Source organism: Scyliorhinus torazame, chromosome 13 (assembly GCF_047496885.1).
Source record: "Scyliorhinus torazame isolate Kashiwa2021f chromosome 13, sScyTor2.1, whole genome shotgun sequence".
Taxonomy (NCBI): domain Eukaryota; kingdom Metazoa; phylum Chordata; class Chondrichthyes; order Carcharhiniformes; family Scyliorhinidae; genus Scyliorhinus; species Scyliorhinus torazame.
In genome coordinates, this window is record NC_092719.1 from 182,866,675 (window position 1) to 182,887,119 (window position 20,445).

At 47.9% G+C, this 20,445-nt stretch overlaps 1 protein-coding gene across 4 annotated transcripts in view; it reads right to left on the reverse strand.

Moving 5' to 3' along the window:
- fbln2 (fibulin 2) overlaps nt 1-20,445 on the reverse strand; it is a 288,042-nt gene that overhangs the window by 88,635 nt on the left and 178,962 nt on the right. For all 4 annotated transcript variants that reach the window (XM_072472536.1, XM_072472533.1, XM_072472534.1 and 1 more), the window contains 2 exons: nt 16,134-16,340; nt 1,153-1,242 (listed from right to left, as the gene is read on the reverse strand). In XM_072472536.1, coding sequence (XP_072328637.1) covers nt 1,153-1,242; nt 16,134-16,340 — 297 coding nt within the window. The remainder of the gene's footprint in view (nt 1-1,152; nt 1,243-16,133; nt 16,341-20,445) is intronic.

A 20,445-nucleotide genomic window follows, 5' to 3' on the forward strand; every position in this document is an offset into this window, starting at 1 on the left:
GTCTTGCTGCTGCATTTTATAATTGCATTAGTGTCCTGCTTAAATGTAAGGATCATGAGTGTCATTTTGACACAGAGAGGGAATGTTGCCTCTAATTTAACAGTTTCTATCACCCCATTTTTGTCATATGAAAGGAAGTTAAAAGCAGCCCTTTAAAGTTCTTTATCCCACTTTCGAATGCACTTCAAATTTGGTTTGTACCTTTCTCTAAGATTTGACTATTGTGAGAACTATATATGTTTTTGAACATTTATCATTGACCATGATAATCGTACATATTCATTCCAATAACAGAAATAACAATTCCACCCAGGTATTAAACATTCCGGACTGTTTCTTTCAGCTAGATGAGAGATGATGAGGTAGGAAGTACGCTTCTCAAAATAAAGTGTGTCAAGTTACACTGCTGGGAAATTCATTCTTTTTCACCTTTTGCAGCATTAGTTTGAAGTCCTGACGCTTTATGCTCCCTTCCGTCCACCATAGCACACATAACACCAGCATGACATTTCTTTATACATGCTATCCCGCCCATTGCTAAGTTCGAGGAAAATTTTTACTCTGTAACAACTAAAGAAATGGGGTACAAACTAACTTCATTTAGAATTGTTAACATTTCTATTAGACAAGAGACATTCACCCAATCTCTGGGGCTACATTGAACCCTAAGTTACAGAAGGAAAAAGATGGATATTCCAATTTGCAGCATCACTTTATTCAATGGCTTTTTGTGATTTGCATGAACCCATTTTTATTTCTTCCTTTTTTACCCTTTTTAAAAAATAAATTTTGAGTACCCAATTCAATTTAGTGTGGTCAATTCGCCTTGCCTGCACATCTTTAGGTTGTGGGGGTGAGATCCACGCAGACACGGGGAGAATGTGGAAACTCCACACGGACAGTGACCCAGGGCCGGGATCGAACCTGGGTCCTTGGCGCCGTGAGGGCTGCAGTGGTACCCACTTCGCCACCGTGCCACTTCTTTTTGCTCCTTCCATGGCATGTGTTCAATAAGACATATTTCTTTCAGACCCTGCTAATAAATGGAACAGAAGTCACACCTATTAATCAAGCTGTAACCCAATATGCCCTTTTTTACAGCAAGATTGCTTCCAAGTCTGAATTTGAAGATTGTTCTTGATACAAGCATACCTCCACAATGATCCATTTCAGGAGATATTCCAGTTTGAGATACTTCAGTCATCGTCACTTCTGCAAAACTGTTTCCCTCATCTTCATATTCTGTTTGAAAGCATCAACATATCGGCAATGAATTTTTACAAATTTATTTCATGGAATGTGGGCATCATTGGCAAAGCCAGCATTTGTTACCCATTCCTAATTTCCCTTGAACTGAGTGGCTTGCTAGGCCATTTCAGAGGTCAGTTAAGAGTCAACCACATTGCTGAGGGTCTAGAGTCACATGTAAGTCAGATTTCCTTCCCGAAAGGTCATTACTGAGTCGGATCGATTCTTATAACTATCAACAATGGTTTCACGGTTATCGTTAATAAGACTAGCTTTTAATCCAGATTTATCAATGTGGTGTTGGGTGCTCTGGTGCACAGATGAGCCAACACAGTTGTATGTGGTACAACTCTATTTTATTATAACTCTTATAATACAGTTCGTTCTGGATACTCTGCACGTGCTGTCTCCCTAAGTGTGTTTGGCAATAGATGTGTCCTGGTTCTCCTCTGCAGCTAATACTGACCACCGGGGGTCGTGTCTGTGCTTTTATATCTTTCTGTCATTGGTTGTGGTGTTGTGTGTTCTGATTTGTCTGTTGGTGTGTCTATCATGATGTGTGTGTTTGAATATCATGACATCCCCCCTTTTTACAAAGATATGTGCCTACGTGGTTATAAATATAATTGTGTCGTGAGTGCATCGAAGAGTGTGTGTGTGTGTTATGTACAGCGTGTGTATATGACGTAACTATTTACATGGGGCGATGTCGGGTGCGTCACACTAACAAGGTTGTACCATAACAAAACTTGGATGCGAGAGAAAAAAAAAAACTTGAACATTGGTCTGGTCAGACGATATCTGGAACAATAAACAACAACAGGTTATAATACAGAAGTGTTTGACTTTTTGAACGTATGAACAGCGTTATAAGTCCAGTCTAATGGGTGACCGCCTCAAGAATGGGCTGGTCCTCAAGCCGGTTCAGCTGTGGAGATTTGGTTCTGGTGGCGATGGAAGGGGCATGATCCGTGGCATCTCCACGAAGTCATCCTTGGGAACCAGTGGAGGATCCGGCGTGTGCGTACGGTTCAGTTGCGAGCGTGGAAGGCGGCGCAAAGCTCGCTGATTGCGCCTACGCACCAATCCATCCGCCCTGCATGCCAGGAACAAGGTGGAGTCTTTTTCTTTTTATGTTTGTGGTGGACGGCATCTTGTAGCCGATGGGTCGTTGCCATCGAAGTAGCACCATCACTAATATCATGCAAGGCGATGACTGTGCCAGATGTGGAAGTTGGCCGAGACCGTGTACGCTGGTTCCGGCCACCTGCTGTGCCGGAAGGGCGACTCCGCAGAGAAACGTCTGGCGATGGCGCGAATTGGTGTGTCCATCTTGGACCGCCGGTGCTGGTTGCCACTGCCGACCCAGTGGGACTGCCACGCGATCCATTCCCTGTCGCCGTGGCATCCGCCGTCACCCTGAGCGTGCCATCACCGAGGCCGCGACACCGCCCGTCCGGAGCAAGGTCTGGCGTGCGCGAATCAGAGTCGGCGCTTGGCTGCTCCCCATCTGGAGTCCGGTCTGCCTTCCGTCGATGCCCTCCGTCCGGAGTCCCAACAGGTTCACTGGAGGCAGCCGAGATTCCCTGAAGCTGCACTTCTGGAGTCGGAACATGCAGGAATGCACCAACCAGTGGAGAGGGTCGAGCCATCGAGGGTGGAAGCGGTGCGCTGCCACCGCAGTCGTCAGTGGTCCCACCGTGATCGTCGAGTGCCTCGGTACGCACTAGGCGAGGTCTGTCACCTTGCACCTTTTGCATGGGAAGTGGGATGCTGTCGTCACTCGTCTCACATCCCGTGGATAGATCCTCATTAGCAGCTTGCTGTTCACTAGGGTTGGGTAAATTGTCAGAGTTTTCATCTGGTGGTGCACACCATGTCGGTGGACTGTCATTGTCTTGCCGTTGTCCTTCATTTGGGCTTTTCTTCTTTGGAATTTTAAATCTTCCCCCAGACATTGCAGAACCTTGTTTATTACCCCCAAATTCTCCCATAGGTATGGTCTCGAATATAGGATCCAATGTTTCTATCAACATTGTACTATTTTCCAAAGAACATTCCGTTTCACTTTTCTTCTCAGGTGCCTCATGTGTATCTTTGTCTAATGTACATGCCTTCATGGTCTCTGGGTCTGATTTTGCTGGGACTGGCATGGTCACAGTCTCTCTTTTACTGTTCTCAATTGCCCACCTTATACTCCCCATACATAACTGCTTAATCATTGGGGTTAGTGTGGTACAATGGATAATCGGGTCGACCTTATCTGCATCTTCACCATTAGTGGAAAGCACACTTGGTTCACTTGACACTGCTGTGGGTTTTAAATTCGTTATCTGGCTACTCGATGTCGGTGTCCTCAGGATTCTTGCTCCAATGTTCTGCTCAATAATCAGTGGAGCGTGTATAGGTTCAATGCAATTAATGTTCCCCTCAAGGTTTGAAGAGTCATTACTGACTAACTGCTGGTCTCCGAAGTTGGGATTTTGCGGTGTTGTGTTGAAGGGAGACATTTGTCCCTGCTGTAGATATGATTCAGGTTGTGTTATTTCCATTACCTGAGGATCAATGTCTTGTCCATTTTTTCGATCCGTACTAAAACACTGGCAATTCTCAGTCTGCTCCTTGCAAGTTAAACATTCAATTAATTTCGTTAGCAAATCCTCAGCATCCTTCTGTGGCCGTGCAGCATTATTAATCTCTGTTCGGCTATAATGATCCTGAAGGTCAGCGCATAAACCTTTTTTCTTCGGGCTTGGACGAGGCGATTCCTTTGGCTTGTCTTCAGTTGGGCTTGAACAGTCTTCAGCGCTGTGCCCTTCATTGTAGCATGAGAGACCGTCATGTTCATGCTGCTGTGTAGTGGAGCATGGTAGGCTGTTATAGCCTTCTTGCTGTTCACGTGAGCATGGCAGACTTGCATCGTCTGCCGCTGGTTGGTCAGGAGAGGTTGCTAGACCCTCATGGTCTTGTTCCTGCAAGGACTGCGCTCTGGAGTCTTGCGTTCCTTCCATCGTGGAGTCCGTCCACGAGCTCTCTGTGGAGGCTTGTGACACTGGAGTCACTTCTTGTTCGTGCAAGGACTGCGTTCTGGAGTCTTGCGTTGCTTCTATCGTGGAGGCTGTCCACGAGCTCTCTGTGGAGGCTTGTGACACTGGAGTCACTTCTTGTTCGTGCAAGGACTGCGCTCTGGAGTCTTGCGTTGCTTCTATCGTGGAGGCTGTCCACGAGCTCTCTGTGGAGGCTTGTGACACTGGAGTCACTTCTTGTTCGTGCAAGGACTGCGCTCTGGAGTCTTGCATTTCTGCAATTGTGGAGTCTGTCCACGAGCTTGCTGTGGAAGCTTGTGACACTGGAGTCACTTCTGGTTCATGCGAGGACTGCACTCTGGAGTCTTGCATGTCTTCTTTCATAGAGTCGGGAACGTTGAGCGGGACGTGGACCACGCTCTGTGTGGCAGCAGGGCACTCTCCGTGTGCTTGCACCGCTCCCTGTCTGTTAATGTCAGGCTGCAGCATCATCCGGTACTGATAAGTTGGAACGTCATATCTGCTGGATTGAAGATCCTCAAATCCGAAAAATGAATCCGCATCTGCGTCGGATTCAATGTGGGGGCCTCCAATGTGCAACACGAAAGGTTCGTCCGAGTCATAGTCATATAGGACCACGGAGCTATCATTGGGCTCGCGAGGTCCGGAAACACTGTAAAGATCGTCATCGAAGTATTCAAGGTCGGAATCATCGGCTTGTGCGTAGGTAACTGCTTGTCGGAGGGTTCTTCGGAGGTCAAATTCATCTCCTGGGTCAATTTGCGGCACTGTGCTGTCATTCCAGGTGAGGGAAGGTTGTTTTACAGCTTTAACAGATTTTTGTTTTTTTGATTTGGGACGTTTCCCTTTTAAATTGGATTTGGGACGTTTCCCCTTTAAATTGGTGCAGTCTGGGGCCTCTGACATCCTGACGCTCGGTATGTAGCACGTAGGAAGCGACTGCGCATGCTCAGATCGCTGTTCCTTTACCGATGGCCATTTTCTTGACTGCGCATGCGCATCATCTCGCGCATGCGCAAACGAAACTTCCGGTTCTGCGCACTTCTCGCGCAACTGTGCTAGCGTTATACCTTTAGCAAGATGGCCGCCGACCTCGACCCAGCCTTCTCTCAGGCCCGGGATTTCGGCCTCTGGGAATTCGGGCTCCGGGATCCCAGCCACGAGGTGAGTACTGCAGCTTTTCTTACCTTTATGTGCCGATTGGATTGCGTTTTCTTCACAGTACTTGGAGAATTTGCCCAGGACTGCCTGGTAATCGTACCTTTGCTGCCTCCTGAAGAACCTGAACCTTCTGAATATTTCTCTTGCCCTTGCACCGGCAATGGTGAGGAGAAATTCAATTTTTTCCCTATCATCCAGGTCTTTGAGTTCAGCTGCCACCAGGAACAATTCGAACATTTGCCGGAATCGCCGCCAGTTTTCGCGGAGGTCGCCGTGGCACTGGAGCGGCTGCGGAACCGGGAGCTCGTACATCATGCCTGGGCACTGCTGGTTGTCTGTGTACACTGAGGTATGCCGGCAGGTATCGATCCACTCCTGTACCATGTGGTGTTGGGTGCTCTGGTGCACAGATGAGCCAACACAGTTGTATGTGGTACAACTCTATTTTATTATAACTCTTATAATACAGTTCGTTCTGGATACTCTGCACGTGCTGTCTCCCTAAGTGTGTTTGGCAATAGATGTGTCCTGGTTCTCCTCTGCAGCTAATACTGACCACCGGGGGTCGTGTCTGTGCTTTTATATCTTTCTGTCATTGGTTGTGGTGTTGTGTGTTCTGATTTGTCTGTTGGTGTGTCTATCATGATGTGTGTGTTTGAATATCATGACAATCAATTGTATTTAAATTCCACCAGCTGCCATGGTGGGTTTTGAACCCATGTCTGCAGAGTACGATCCTGGAACTCTGGATTACTAGTCCAGTGACATTACCGTCATGCCATCATCTCCCCAAAATAAATACTATCCTAACATCTCACTACAGTATAAATGTCAAACTTTAAAATATTTTCTGTGATATGCCATATCAGCAACTTCTCCAAGGCAATTAACATTTAAAACTACTACTTCGAGTCATAGGATCTATTCTGCACAGGAGAAGGCCAATTGGCCCATTCAGTCTCCTAAGGAGCAATTTACATTCTGCCACTTCTCCTCCCTCTTCCCACATCCTTGTACATTCCTCCTTTTTTTAGCTATTTAGAACATTTTACAGCAGAGGATGGCCTCTCTGCCCATCATGTCTGCACTGGCCCAAAAAAAAGCCCTCCATCCTAATTCCACTTTCAGCATTTAGTCCGTAGCCCTGGAAGTTACAGGACTTCTTTTGCTCCACTGCATTCATTTTATTCTTCGTTCAGTGGTACAGATTTGGAGGCAATATCATCAGTGGAATTTTAGCTGGAAACTAGGGGGCCTGGCAAGCATCAAACGCACCAGTTTTCACAGGTTTTAAGTCCTTGGCCTTCACCTGCGTGCCTCACGCAGGACCCTCCCCAAAACAGGTGGGAAAAAGCAAGTGACATGTGGCCTGATGATCAGAAAGCAGCGAGCCAGGAACCAGCACGAGTGGATGGAAGCTTGCTGGCAGTAACTGATATCACAGGGAGGGGTGTTTAAAGGATCAAAGGCCAGGAGAGGTTTAAATTTCCCTTGTGCAGCCCGCAGGAGTATTCCTGCTCCTCCTGGGACCTCAAGGAAAGTGAAAAAATAGAACTTACCTCAGTTGGCTTCTCCTGACCTTCCTCTCGATGTTGTCATCTGACAGGAAAGTTGCAGAGACTTCCCCACTAAGGCCAAAGCTAAAACTGCAGCCAGGGCTCAATGACATCATCGGACACCGATCGGCACATTTACAGATGAAATCTCGGTTTCAGACAGGTGCCTTGGTTACACAGGCAAAATCCAGGTGGAACATTGGCAAAGTTCAGATGGAACATTGGCAAGTAAGTCATTGTAACTGCCCATTCACCGGACGAGGTTTTAACTCACTCAAAACCAATTCAACTAAACAGATTTAAAATTGGGCTCGCCAATCAAAAGCATTAAAATTATCCTCATTAGGCCAGTTGTAAAAGTGAAAAAAATATACTGGGAATTAAAATATGTGTCAGTACTAGACCAGTCACCTTTCTCCACCATTGTGCCCATTAAATGTGTAGCAATCCTACAGGATGTCAAAGGTATGCTGTATCATACAGGTACCTAGACCATGGGCAATTTAGAATGGCCAATCCACCTATCCTGGGATCAGCATCCTAGCTCTTTTCTGCAATACTCCCAAATCTCTTATTTGTTGGCAACCTGAGTTGGATTAAGTATTCAAGGTGCAATCTTCACAGAGCACTTTGTTATATATTTTGATCACTGCCTCTGATGTATTACCTGTCATGATATCCACATTAACATATCACATTAACACACACACTGATGGACAGGTAGTTGGACCAACCAATACACACACAATATCACAGCCAATCACCAGTGAGAGCACACGTGCTATGAAACAGGGAACATCACAGTTCCCGCTCATTCTACCAGGAGATAGCTCAGAGCACAGAGCTCACAGCGTGCCACTCAGACATACACCATGTGCTGAGTGCCTCACTAAGATAGTGCTAGGGCTTGGTCCACAGGTTAACTGGTGAAGTACGAACCACAGCCAGAAGTTAATAGTTATTATTGTACAGAATAATAAAACAGAGTTGTACCATCTACAACCGTGTTGGTTCGTTTGTGTATCGGAACACCCAACACGACATTACCTATACCAACAAACATTGTATTGGCTTTCTTCATTGGTGTTCTGCATTTGTTGCACATATTTTAAAAAATAAATTTAGAGTACCCAATTCTTTTTTTCAATTAAGGGGCAATTTAGGATGGCCAGTTGACCTTCCCTGCACATCTTTTTGGGTTATGGGGGTGAAACCCACGCAGACACGGGGAGAATGTGCAAACCCCACACGGACAGTGACCCGGGGCCGGGATTGAACCCGCGTCCTCGGTGCCATGAGACAGCAGTACTAACCATTACATCACCACACCAGCCGGTTTATTGGACATATTTAATATCAATTCATCTGAAGACTCCTCGGCCATTTTCAACTTAATTATTAGCTCTTGCATCTCATCTATTTTCCTTTTTATCTGTGACACTTCACATTTCTCTGCATTATATTTCATTGGCTATCATTCTGCCAACATACAATTTATTCTATACTTTCTAAACCATATCTTCAAATTTCATTTGAAAATTTGACCAGTTTGTGTTGAGTTTCCGAATCCAAATCATCTGCGTCAATTCAAAATAGTTGTGGAACTGGGGCGCACTTACTAGATTCCCCTCACCCCTTCTCACCACACAACAGTATAACCACACTGAGGAGCCCTCATTGAAGTGAGTTTGCAGGCCTCGTGGAAACAGGACAGGACTACTTCAAAGGTGGCCACCTAGTGAAGGACCAAATTAAAATGGAGGGTATTGCAGCCCTTAAAACATTCCATTAAATACCCTCCGAGAATAATTCCAAAGTCCAGGGGTGAGAGGCTGATATGTTAGCATGGTGCATACCCCTGTGCCCAGCCAGGTCCAATGAGATACATGGTGCCCTGGTTGGCACTGCGGACTCTGCTCCCATGTGTGTCCCCCCCTTATTGGGGCAGCACGGTAGCATAGTGGTTAGCGCAATTGCTTCACAGCTCCAGGGTCTCAGGTTCGATTCCCGGCTGGGTCACTGTCTGTGCGGAGTCTGCACGTTCTCCCCGTGTGTGCGTGGGTTTCCTCCGGGTGCTCCGGTTTCCTCCCACTGTCCAAAAATGTGCAGGTTAGGTGGATTGGCCATGCTGAATTGCCCTTAGTGTCCAAAAATTGCCCTTAGTGTAGGTTGAATGGGGTTACTGGGTTATGGGGATAGGGTGGTGTGGGCTTGGGTAGGGTGCTCTTTCCAAGAGCTGATACAGACTCGATGGGCTGAATGGCCTCCTTCTGCACTGTAAATTATATGAACTCATTAAATGAACTCATAATTTGGCTTTGAATTGTTTTTAACTTCTCAGTATAATTTCCTTATCAGGGATCAGTGTTGGGCCCACAATTGTTCACAATTTATATAGATGATTTGGAGTTGGGGACCAAGGGCAATGTGTCCAAGTTTGCAAACGACACTAAGATGAGTGGTAAAGCAAAACGTGCAGAGGATACTGGAAGTCTGCAGAGGGATTTGGATAGGCTAAGTGAATGGGCTAGGGTTTGGCAGATGGAATACAATGTTGACAAATGTGAGGTTATCCATTTAACAAATAACAGCAAAAAGGATTATTATTTTAATGATAAAATATTAAAACATGCTGCTGTGCAAAGAGACCTGGGTGTGCATGAGTCGCAAAAGTTGGTTTACAGGTGATTAAGAAGGCAAATTGAATTTTGTCCTTCATTGCTAGAGGGATGGAGTTTAAGACCAGGGAGGTTATGCTGCAATTGTATAAGGTGTTAGTGAGGCCACACCTGGAGTATTGTGTTCAGTTTTGGTCTCCTTACTTGAGAAAGGATGTACTGGCACTGGGGGGGTGTGCAGAGGAGATTCACTCGGTTAATCCCAGAGCTGAAGGGGTTGGATTATGAGGAGAGGTTGAGTAGACTGGGACTGTACTCATTGGAATTTAGAAGGATGAGGGGGGATCTTATAGAAACATATAAAATTATGAAGGGAATAGATAGGATAGATGCGGGCAGGTTGTTTCCACTGGCGGGTGAAAGCAGGACTAGGGGGCATAGCCTCACAAAAAGGGGAAGAAGATTTAGGACTGAGTTTAGGAGGAACTTCTTCACCCAAAGGGTTGTGAATCTATGGAATTCCTTGCCCAGTGAAGCAGTAGAGGCTCCTTCATTAAATGTTTTTAAGATAAAGATAGATAGTTTTTTTAAGAATTAAGGGATTAAGGGTTATGGTGTTCGGGCCGGAAAGTGGAGCTGAGTCCACAAAAGATCAGCCATGATCTCATTGAATGGCGGAGCAGGCTCGAGGGGCCAGATGGCCTAATCCTGCTCCTAGTTCTTACGTTCTTATGTTCTTCTAGCCAAAACCCTCACACCCAATGCCTCCACTGCGAACGCCACCCATGCGGTGTCGTCCCTGGCTCTGCGACTGCATCTCCACAATCGATGGGATTGTCCGATCCAGAAGCCCGGGACCCGTCTGGATGGCAGCTAGACCCTGGGGTTAGCTGCCTCTGACCATCCGCCCCCTCGGATGTTCCCACCTCCACCTGATGTATCGGAGCATTTGTGTGGTGCGCATAAGAGGGTGTCTCAGGAGCCTCTTTACTAAAGTGCCCCAGCGAGGTGAGTGTCTCTGGGATGGTGGAGGGTGTTGGGTACAGCTGTGACGGGAAATCAGTGCCATCCCGGACTAGAGCTGCAGGGTCTCCCGGTAAGTGCGGCCTTGGTGGGATGTTCCCCTAAGAGGCCCCAAATAGAACCTGAGTTCCAATAGATAGCATGGTGTTTCTCGCCGCTGCGAGCGCCAGGAAACACCCGGCTAAACCCGCTCGTCATGGGACTTTGTTGCCATTTAGTTAGATCGTGCCCTAAATGTTGATGCCGGGACTGAATTGGATTGGATTTGCTCATTGTCACGTGTACCGAGGGACAGTGAAAAGTATTGTTCTGTGTACAGTTCAGACAGATCATTCTGTACATGGAAAAAAAACATATGGCAACACAAGGTACACAATGTAAATACATAGACACTGGCATCAGGAGTTTAGTATTACTCAGTAGAGAAGATGTGTGAAGAGATCAGATCAGTTCACAAGAAAGTCGTTTAGGAATCTGGTAACAGCAGGAAAGAAGCTGTTTTTGAAATGCATGCGGTTTGTGTTCCTGTTGGGGACGCTATTTGTGGAGCAATTCAGAATATGCTAATGAATTAGCACTCTGCCCATGTGAATCTACAGCAATTCTCATTCCCACCAGCGTCTGTTTTGCTGGATCCGGAATTGGTGCTGGAGAACTTGACAAGCTAGAGCTGCTTAGAGGCACTCCACTCCCCACGCACTCTCATTCCAGCCAAGAAGATTCATAGATTCATAGAATTTACAGTGCAGAAGGAGGCCATTCAGCCCATCGAGTCTGCACCGGCTCTTGGAAAGAGCACCTTACCCAAGGTCCACACCTCCACCCTATCTCTATAACCCAGTTACCCCACCTAACCCAGTAACCCCACCAAACACTAAGGGAAATTTTGGACACTTAGGGCAATTTATCATGGCCAATCCACCTAACCTGCACATCTTTGGACTGAGGGAGGAAACCGGAGCACCCGGAGGAAACCCACGCACACACGGGTTGTGCAGACTCCGCACAGACAGTGACCCAAGCCGGAATCGAACCTGGGACCCTGGAGCTGTGAAGCAATTATGCGATCCACAATGCTACCGTGCTGCCCCTATTGACAGCAAGATGACAGCAAGGAGGCAACCGCCCCGATTCCTGGGCCTGGACCTTGAGAGGACGCTGGACGTGATGGAGGAGAGGCGGGCGCCCTCTTCCCCAGGGTGGGCAGGAGGCTCCAGCCCGCGATCGTTAACCGGGCCTGGGAGAAGGTAGCAGAGGTCAATGCTGCCAGCTTCACCAGTCAGACTGGCAAGCAGTGCAGAAAGAAGATGAATGACCTCCTTGGGGCAGCTCGGGTGAGTCTCCACCTCTGTTTCCCTGACATCACTCCTGTCCCTCATTCCTCACATTATCTCCCCACTCACCTAGAGGCCAAACAAATCCCACCTGCCTGTATCCCCCTCACAACCCACCCTGCACCAAACCCCAACGCCTGTATTGTCCTCTTTGGCCAGGTGCCTTGCACACACATGCCACCAGCTGCAGACCCCCCCATGTAACTCGGTGACGCCGGGATTGAATGGAGAATGTTCCATGGTCCTGATGACAGCACTAGTCCTGGAGCAATTCGGGACAGCCTAATGGGCCAACATTCACGCCACGTGCAACTCGTGCAATTCCAACTGACGCCGGAATGGGTTTCACTGCGGTCGGGATTGGCAGCGGAGAGCCTGACAAGCTGGAGCTGCATACAAACACTCCACTCCACACTCACCCTCATTCCAGCCAAGAAGATGGCACCACAAAGAGCTGACTCACCTCGAGGTACTGCTCAATGCTGTGGAGGAGAGGTGGGACACCCTGTTCCAAGGGATGTGAAGAAGGCTGCCACCTGCCAACGGTAATCTGGCCTGGGTGCAGCTGGCAGAGGTAATCAGTGCCGTGGGCCACCCAGCAAGGACAGGGAAAAAGTTGCAGGAGCTCCTCAGGGCGCCTCCGTGCCTCTGGCCCCAGCCCCCCCCCACCCCCCCCCCCATCCTATTCAGCCCCCACCAGGCGGACCGGCAGGCAATGCTGGGTGAGGATGGGCATCCCCCCCAGGCGGGACTTGGTGAGTCACCACCTCCGTGCCCCTAGCACCGCACCCGTCCCACACACACCCACCTCACACTCCTCACCCCACCCCCAGAGGGTTGCTGCACCCCACACACCCAATCCTGCACCACATACCAACACCGGTACCGCACGCCATGGTCGGGTGCCCCACACACACAGGCTACCAGTTGTAGACCCCCTGTGCTGCCCGCATCCGAGTGTCTCCCACTGCATTGTGTTCCCCCCCCAAGAGAAGGCGGGAGGGAGTAAAGACCGTAAGGGGTCCACCAGACCTGTGGTCCCTCTCTGTTGCAGAGCAGAGGGTGTTGGATCTGTCTGGTGGAGTGGGAGAGCGGCAGTTGTAGAGATAGAAGTTGGCATGGGATAACCAAGTGAGCCCCCAATGTGTTGTAACGTCCCTACTGCATGTGAGTCACCCCATACCCCCGGTGACCCTCCGTACATTTATGGGGTACATTGGACAGTCAGTGGAGTATGCAGCCAGATGGCTGCCTTGCAGGCTACGGCAATGTGAGCCTTGCCCGACCACCTCAGTTCCAGGGTCACCCCAACCCCGCGGCGCATCGCCGGTCGCCACCCCCCCCCCCCCCACCCCTGTTACTCCTCCCAGCCCTGGCAGATGCCCCCTCCTAGCCAGTGGCACAACTGGCAGCCCACGATTGCGCCTTTGGAAACTTTCCTTACAGCCTCTCTCACCCTCAGAAGCCACGGCACCCGGTCCCCCTTTTCAAATACCACAGGTGAACCGCGCATGCCCGTGCGAGTGCAGGACGTGGAACACATCCAACTCGCCATCGAGATGCCGGAGAATGGCCTTCCGTTGGGCGCCTGGCGCCGACCTCGATTTTTGGCTGATGCCCGATTCTCTGCCCAATTGCGGTTCGCGGTTCCAGCATCACTGGGAGAATCCCGCCCATAGGTTCCCAAACGGAGAATCCACCCCTTTGTCTCTCAAATGGAGAATTCCGCCCCTACGTATGCTGATGTGTTAGGGCACTTAACTAAGTGTAGGCAGCCTCAAGCTGTTTATCATTGGTTAACCATTCAGAACAAAGATCGGCCTTCAAAATTTACAATGGGCAATCCAATCACTAACAAAGGGGAAATTTGAGATAACGCAGCACTCTCTTGGCAATGTAATTCATTTAACCTTATGTAAAGTATGAAGGAAAAGGTAATTATTAAGTCAAAATAAAAATCTCCAATTGTTACCATCTGTCTGGCTATGGTACAAATCGTAATCCTAGTTAGCATATATCCTCACACATTCTAAATCCTGTAGAGGATACAAGCAAAATTGTGCTAACTTTTATTAAAAACAGACAGAGAATCCTACATTTTCTGAGTTATGCCTTACTATTTCCGGGTATTCAAGGAGGGTGTGGGGTTTTCTGGATCTTCACCCACCTTTCATCTGCCCAATTTTCTCCGTCACTTCTGCCCTATCACAAAAATGCCACTATAAAGTTACAGTATGACAATGTTATATCTTGGGCTGGATTCTCCGTTTATGAGGGTAAGTGCCGGCACCAACAAAGGATCCGTGGTGTTTCACAACGGGAAAGTCGGCGCGAAACCCTCACCGATTCTGGTATCGGTGAGGGGCTAGCACCGGCGCCGCGAGAAACACCCACGGAACTTGCGGGAAATGGCCGGGTCCCAGGCTGCATATGTGCAGGGCTGACAAGCTGCAGCCGGGCACGCCTACACCCCGCATGCACGCACAGGTCCACCTCCTGCCCCCCCCGCCCCCCCAGCCCTAGCAGAAGCCCCCCAGCCAGCGGCATGGATCTCGGCCGAGTGTGGCGCCGCTCGACACTGTCCGCACACCGGCACGCCAGGCTCCCGACTGCTGGGATCACACGTGGCCCGCGCCGTCGGGAACTCGGCCCATTGAAGGCAGAGCATCGCGGGTGGGCCGGCTCATGGCGCTCCGATGGGGTTGAGACTGCAGATTTGAAAGGTGCAGAGAATTGCGAACCGGTGTCAAACCATACCTGCTCCGATTTCGGTGTCAGGAACCATTCTCCGCCCGATCGCCGTTCTTGATTTCGGCGTCGGGCTACGGAGAATCCCACCCCTTATCTTCTATCATTCCCATTTCACTATGCCGATTTAAATCAGGCAGTACAGGAAGTGTAGGAACCCCCCCCCACCCCCCCGACACCAAACTCCCACTTACCCCACATCAGGTTGTGCAGATTAAGGCACTCTAATCGTTATTTAACACAAGAACAATGCCTCTGGGTGATAAACTTCACAAAGGAAGACACATTGAATTATTCTACACCTATTAATATGATCTGCAGCCCAACTTCACCCCAAGCACTTGACAATACCCTAGAGAGAGGTCCTTTGTCTCACCAAGCGTCAGGGGAGCACAAGTATATAAATTAGTCAAGGATTCATTGCTTGCTATACCATGTTAGGTCATTTACTTCTAATGGAGAACAGGAACGGTGTAATTTTAAAGGGCGCTATTTAATACAGGCAACAGAGGTCACTGCCACTGGCTGGAGAGCCAGCAGAGCCCCATGTTGCCTCCTCTGTTGGGAGGGATTTAAACTAGTTCGGCAGGGGAGAGGACATAGAGTGTTCATGCAGTAGGGGCACAGCATGTGAGTTTCAAGGGAGTAAGGCGAGACTGGATGGCTTCTACTTTAATTCTCGGGAGTATCATAGGTAAGACAGATGAACTAAGGGCCGGTATTGATACATGGAGTTATGATGTTGTTGCCATCACAGAGACGTGGTTGAGGTGTACATAAATTAACGGTGCCAAGATCACTGGGCGGCATGGTAACACAGTGGGTAGCACTGTCACTTCACAGCTCCAGGGTCCCAGGTTCGATTCCCGGCTGGGGTCACTGTCTGTGCGGAGTCTGCAAATTCTCCCCGTGTCTGTGTGGCTTTCCTCTGGGAGGTCCGGTTTCTTCCCACAGTCCAAAGACGTGCAGGTTAGGTGGATTGGGCATGCTAAATTGCTCCTTAGTGCCCAAAGGGTAGGGTTGCTGGGTTACAAGTGCGGGCTTAAGTGGGGTGCTCTTTCCAAGGGCCGGTGCAGACCGATGGGCCAAATGGCTTCCTTCTGCACTGTAAATTCTATGTCCATGTCTATCACCAAGCGACACAGGTCTCAGGTGAGTGATGGTGGAATGGGGGTTGTGTGATGTGGGTCGTGAGGGAGAGGGGGAGCTGGAGGGGAAAGGGGGTTGAAGGCAAGGGAAGGTGAGTAGTTCTCAGCAGCAACCCCCATTTTGATGCCCAGATCCTTAATCAGGCACTGAATGCCTTTGAACGAAGGATAAATTGATTTTTCCATGAAATGTGCAATGCTGAATACAGCTTGAGCTGTAATGGCAACAATAAATATAGATTCCTCTCACCTGACTTGCAGGTTCGTCCATCTGCTTGTAAAATATATCCTGGGAAGCAGGTACACTCGTACAATTCTGTTGTTTTGATGCAGAAATGCTGGCACAATTGTCCAGGATACATCGAGCATTCATTTAACTCATCATCGGTTATGAAGTTGAATTCAGCCTCTTCTTCACTCAAAGAAAGAGCTTCCTTAAGATTCTCTGTTTCTAAAACTAAGGAACAAATACAACCAATTATTCACCTTCAAAACTCCAGTAGAAATGTGGTGAAGCACATTATAAGTGGGACAGCCAAAACTACTGCCAGAGTTGCTTGATCACTCTGAGAAACTCAGAAAATCCTTCTGGTCACTGTAAAAAAACTCAGCAGCAACAGGCAACAGTTTACATAGGAGAATTTGGGTGGCACGGTGGCACAGTCATTTAGCACTGCTGCCTTACAGCGTAAGGGGCCCAGGTTCAATTCCGGCCTCAAGTGACAGTGTGGAGTTTGCACCTCCCCATGTCTGCGTGGGAATGGGCCTAGGCAGGGTGCTCTTTCAGAGGGTCGGCGCACACATGATGGGCCAAGTGGCCTCCTTCTGCGATGTAGGAATTGTATTGTTCTAATTACTGTTATAAATGGTTACACAAAAGGGTTATGAAAAATTCTGATCACATGATTCGTTATATGTATTCTATGCACTGTATGTAAGGAAAGTTACTTACTTCAAATGGCTAATTTTCAAAACAGTGTGTGGGTTGAACAATTTCAAAGTCTCACCCAAAATGTATTTCTTTTCTGATCTATGAAGCGATGCACTTTCTGTTTTTAGCTTTCGATGTCAGCATCAAGCTTGTCCTGATCAGCTTTTAGGGTCATTTATGATTACATTTGACTGCAGACTAAAGAATGACACTGTAGTTTTAGCCTATTGAGAGGCACCACAGACGTGATCATCACTGCTTGGCAAATCCAAGAAAAATGTATGGAACAGCAACAACCACGGAGCAAGGCCTCTTTTGACCTCACAAATGTCTTTGACTCTGTCAACCATAAGGGCTTATGCAGTATCTCCCTGAAAACTGGCTGCCCTCAGAAATTTGGCACTATCTTCCACTTATGTCACACTGGCAAGCAAGCTGTGATGCTCACGAACAGAATCACCACAGACCTATCTTAGCGAAGACAGGGGTTCAAACAAGACTGCGTCATGGCATCAACTCTCTTCTCCACCTTCCTCCCTGCAATACTGCACCTCACCTCCAGCAAATTACCCACCGATATGGAAATAATTTACAGAGCAGGCGGGAAACTGTTCAACTTATATCGTTTTCAATCCAAAACCAAAATCACTCTTAAGTCATTGAGCTCCAGGATGCAGATACCGCTTGTGTGTGCCCTCACTCTGAAACTGAGCTCCAGAACATTGTTCACCTCTTTCCTGAAGCAGATTAGAAAATGGGCCTTTCACTAAACACCAGGAAAACTAAGGTCCCCTTCCAAACAGCTCCCATAGCACAATACCTCCTTGCCTTCCCCACCCACCATCAATTAAGATCAACAGATGAGATCATGGAAAATGGTTTCAGATCCTGGAAGCCTTGATGAAAGCTGATGTAGGACCGTATTTTTGTTGGTCAGGCGCAGAGATGGGAGAATTCTGGCTCCACGTACTCGACCATTAACTATGGCCACCCGCAAGTCAGATTTTCATTCAGGGGTGGGTGGGGGAGAAGCACGCAGGATTTGAAGTTGGGCCTGCTGCCCCAGAATGAAAGCGGTGACTGCCAGGTGTTGAGGTGGGTTGGGTGGAAAGCCTGCCTCTGTGCTTCGGTACTGTGCTGGACAACCTGCAACAGACATTTCAAAGCACAGAGGAAGTATCCCCAGTGATGCCTTCACAAGATCTTACAAATCCAGTGGCAAGAAAAGTAGTCTAACAGCAATGCCCTCTCCGAAGCCCAACACCAAGGCACTGATCATTCAAAACCAACTCTGCTGGGTGGGGCATGTTGTTCATATACCTGGCGTATACCAGACTCCCCAAAGTAACTGCCCTGCCTGGAACTTGGTCAAAGCAGGAGACTACACGGAGGACAATGGAAATGCTTCCAGGATGTCCTCAAAACATCTCTGAAGTGGTCAAACATCCATACCAACTTGTGACCAACCAAAATGGAGAACGTTCATTTGGGAAGGCACTGAAAACATTGATAAACTTCATCAGAGGCATATTCTCGCCAGAGGCATCGGAGTGCACAAGCTTCCAAGCAATTCACCTATCCAATCCTCTAAGTAATACCTGCCCCAAATGTAGCCAAGTCTGCAAGTCATACCTTGGACTTATCGGCCATTTCAGAACCCACCGAATCAAATTGGAAGCAAACCATCCTTTACCTCAAGGAACTGACTAAAAAAGAAAACATTCTTGTTTTCCCCAAGCGCAGTGACAGTGTGAAATTTCCATTTCCTCGAGCACTAGCCCTTTGTCCTCTAAGCAATAGTCATAATTGATTTCTAATTATTGTTAAATCAGCATCAATTTAATATTGCGGACCCGTAACTCTCTCTACTTGATGTAAACAAAATGGGCAAGCAGTTAAAATGGAGCAACTCCACTACCCACCCAGTTCCCTGTGGTCTTCAATTTTAATACCATTGACTTGAATGGCAGATGAGACACCCACAGACTCAGGTATAAGAGCTAATTGGGTCCTGTAATGTTAACCGGACAAAAATGGCATTTTAACTGGGGACTGAGCCCCATCAAGCTGAAGCAGGTGGATGAAATCTCTCCGGTTAAGTAGAAACATTTTCTTTGTGGGATCCGATTGCTTCTTTGAGCCAGTGAGAATGTTTCACACTCATCCTGGTTTTCCAACCCCGACATCTTAAAACCCAAACATGATTAAAATTAATCCCGTGGGTTGAGACCATTCAAAATCACTTCATTTGGGCAACCTTACTGAGGAGATGGTCATGTCACTGGGCTAGTTCTCCAGAGGCCAAAGCTAATGTTCTGGGATTATGGGTTCAAATTCCACCATGGCAGCTGGTGGAATTCAACGGCGGCATGAAGGCACAGTGGTTAGCACTGCTGCCCCACTGCACCGGGGACCCAGGTTTGACTCCGACATTGGGTGACTGTCCATGCAGAGTTTGCACACTCTTCCCGTGTCTGCGTGGGTTTCCTCTAAGTGCTCCGATTTCTTCCCACAACCCAAAGATGTGCGGGTTAGGTAGATTGGCTATGCTAAATTGCCCCTTAGTCTCCAAAGGTTGGATGGGGTTACAGCGTTATAATCATAGAACCATAGAATTTCTAGAGTGAAGAAGGGGGCCATTCAGCCCATCGTGTCTGCACCAGCCAGCAGAAAGAGCACCCTACCTAGATCCACCTTCTACCCTATCCCTGTAACCCCACTTATTATGGACATTTTTATATATTAGGGAGCAATTTAGCCAATCCACCTAATCTGCATATCTTTGGACTGTGGGAGGAAAATGGAGAACCCGGAGGAATCCCACACAGACACGAGGTAAATGTGCAACTTCACAGAGTCACCTAAGGTCAGAATTGAACTCAAGTCCCTGGCCCTGTGAGGCAGCAGTGCTAACCACTGTGCCGCACCCAGTTGCAGGGGTGTGGGCCTGGGTAGGTTGCTCTTTCAGAGGGTGTGTGCAGACTCGACGGGCCAAATGGCCTCCTTCTGCACTGCAGGGATTCTATGATTTGTACAGATGGAAGACATTTTATTCCATTAGCTGATGCTACAACAGATTCCCAAGACAAGGGGCAGTGTCAAACCATTGCACCAGTCTGTCTCTTCTCCCAGCATTCACCAGCCCCAACAACTTTTTCACAGGCCAGGCAGGCTGCATGCCCAAGTTCACATCAGAAGGTTCTACATAAAGGCACCTTTGAGTTTTTATTCCCCTTCTAATGGTGCAAGTTCTTGATTAGTTGCATATTCCATCATTTCCTTTCAAATCATGAGCTGTTATCGTGCATCTGACTTCCATGTCTCATAACACAAAAGGGTGTAACTCATCCGAGCTTAGAAATAATGTGGAACTGTTGCAAACACACTGACGTGACTTCTTTGTCACAGCTAAACTAGGAATATATGATGTGATTCTTCAGAATTCAAGATAATCCCCACATGCAACTCATTGACTTAAACATATTCGTTTATATTTTATTTCTTTTATAGACTGTGATTTTACAGGAAAATAGTTTTCAGATGCAGCTCTTTTCCATTGCTGGCACTAAACGTGTTTATTGGAAAGTATGAATTTCATAAAATGACAAATATGGGAAAATGTGAGAGCTAA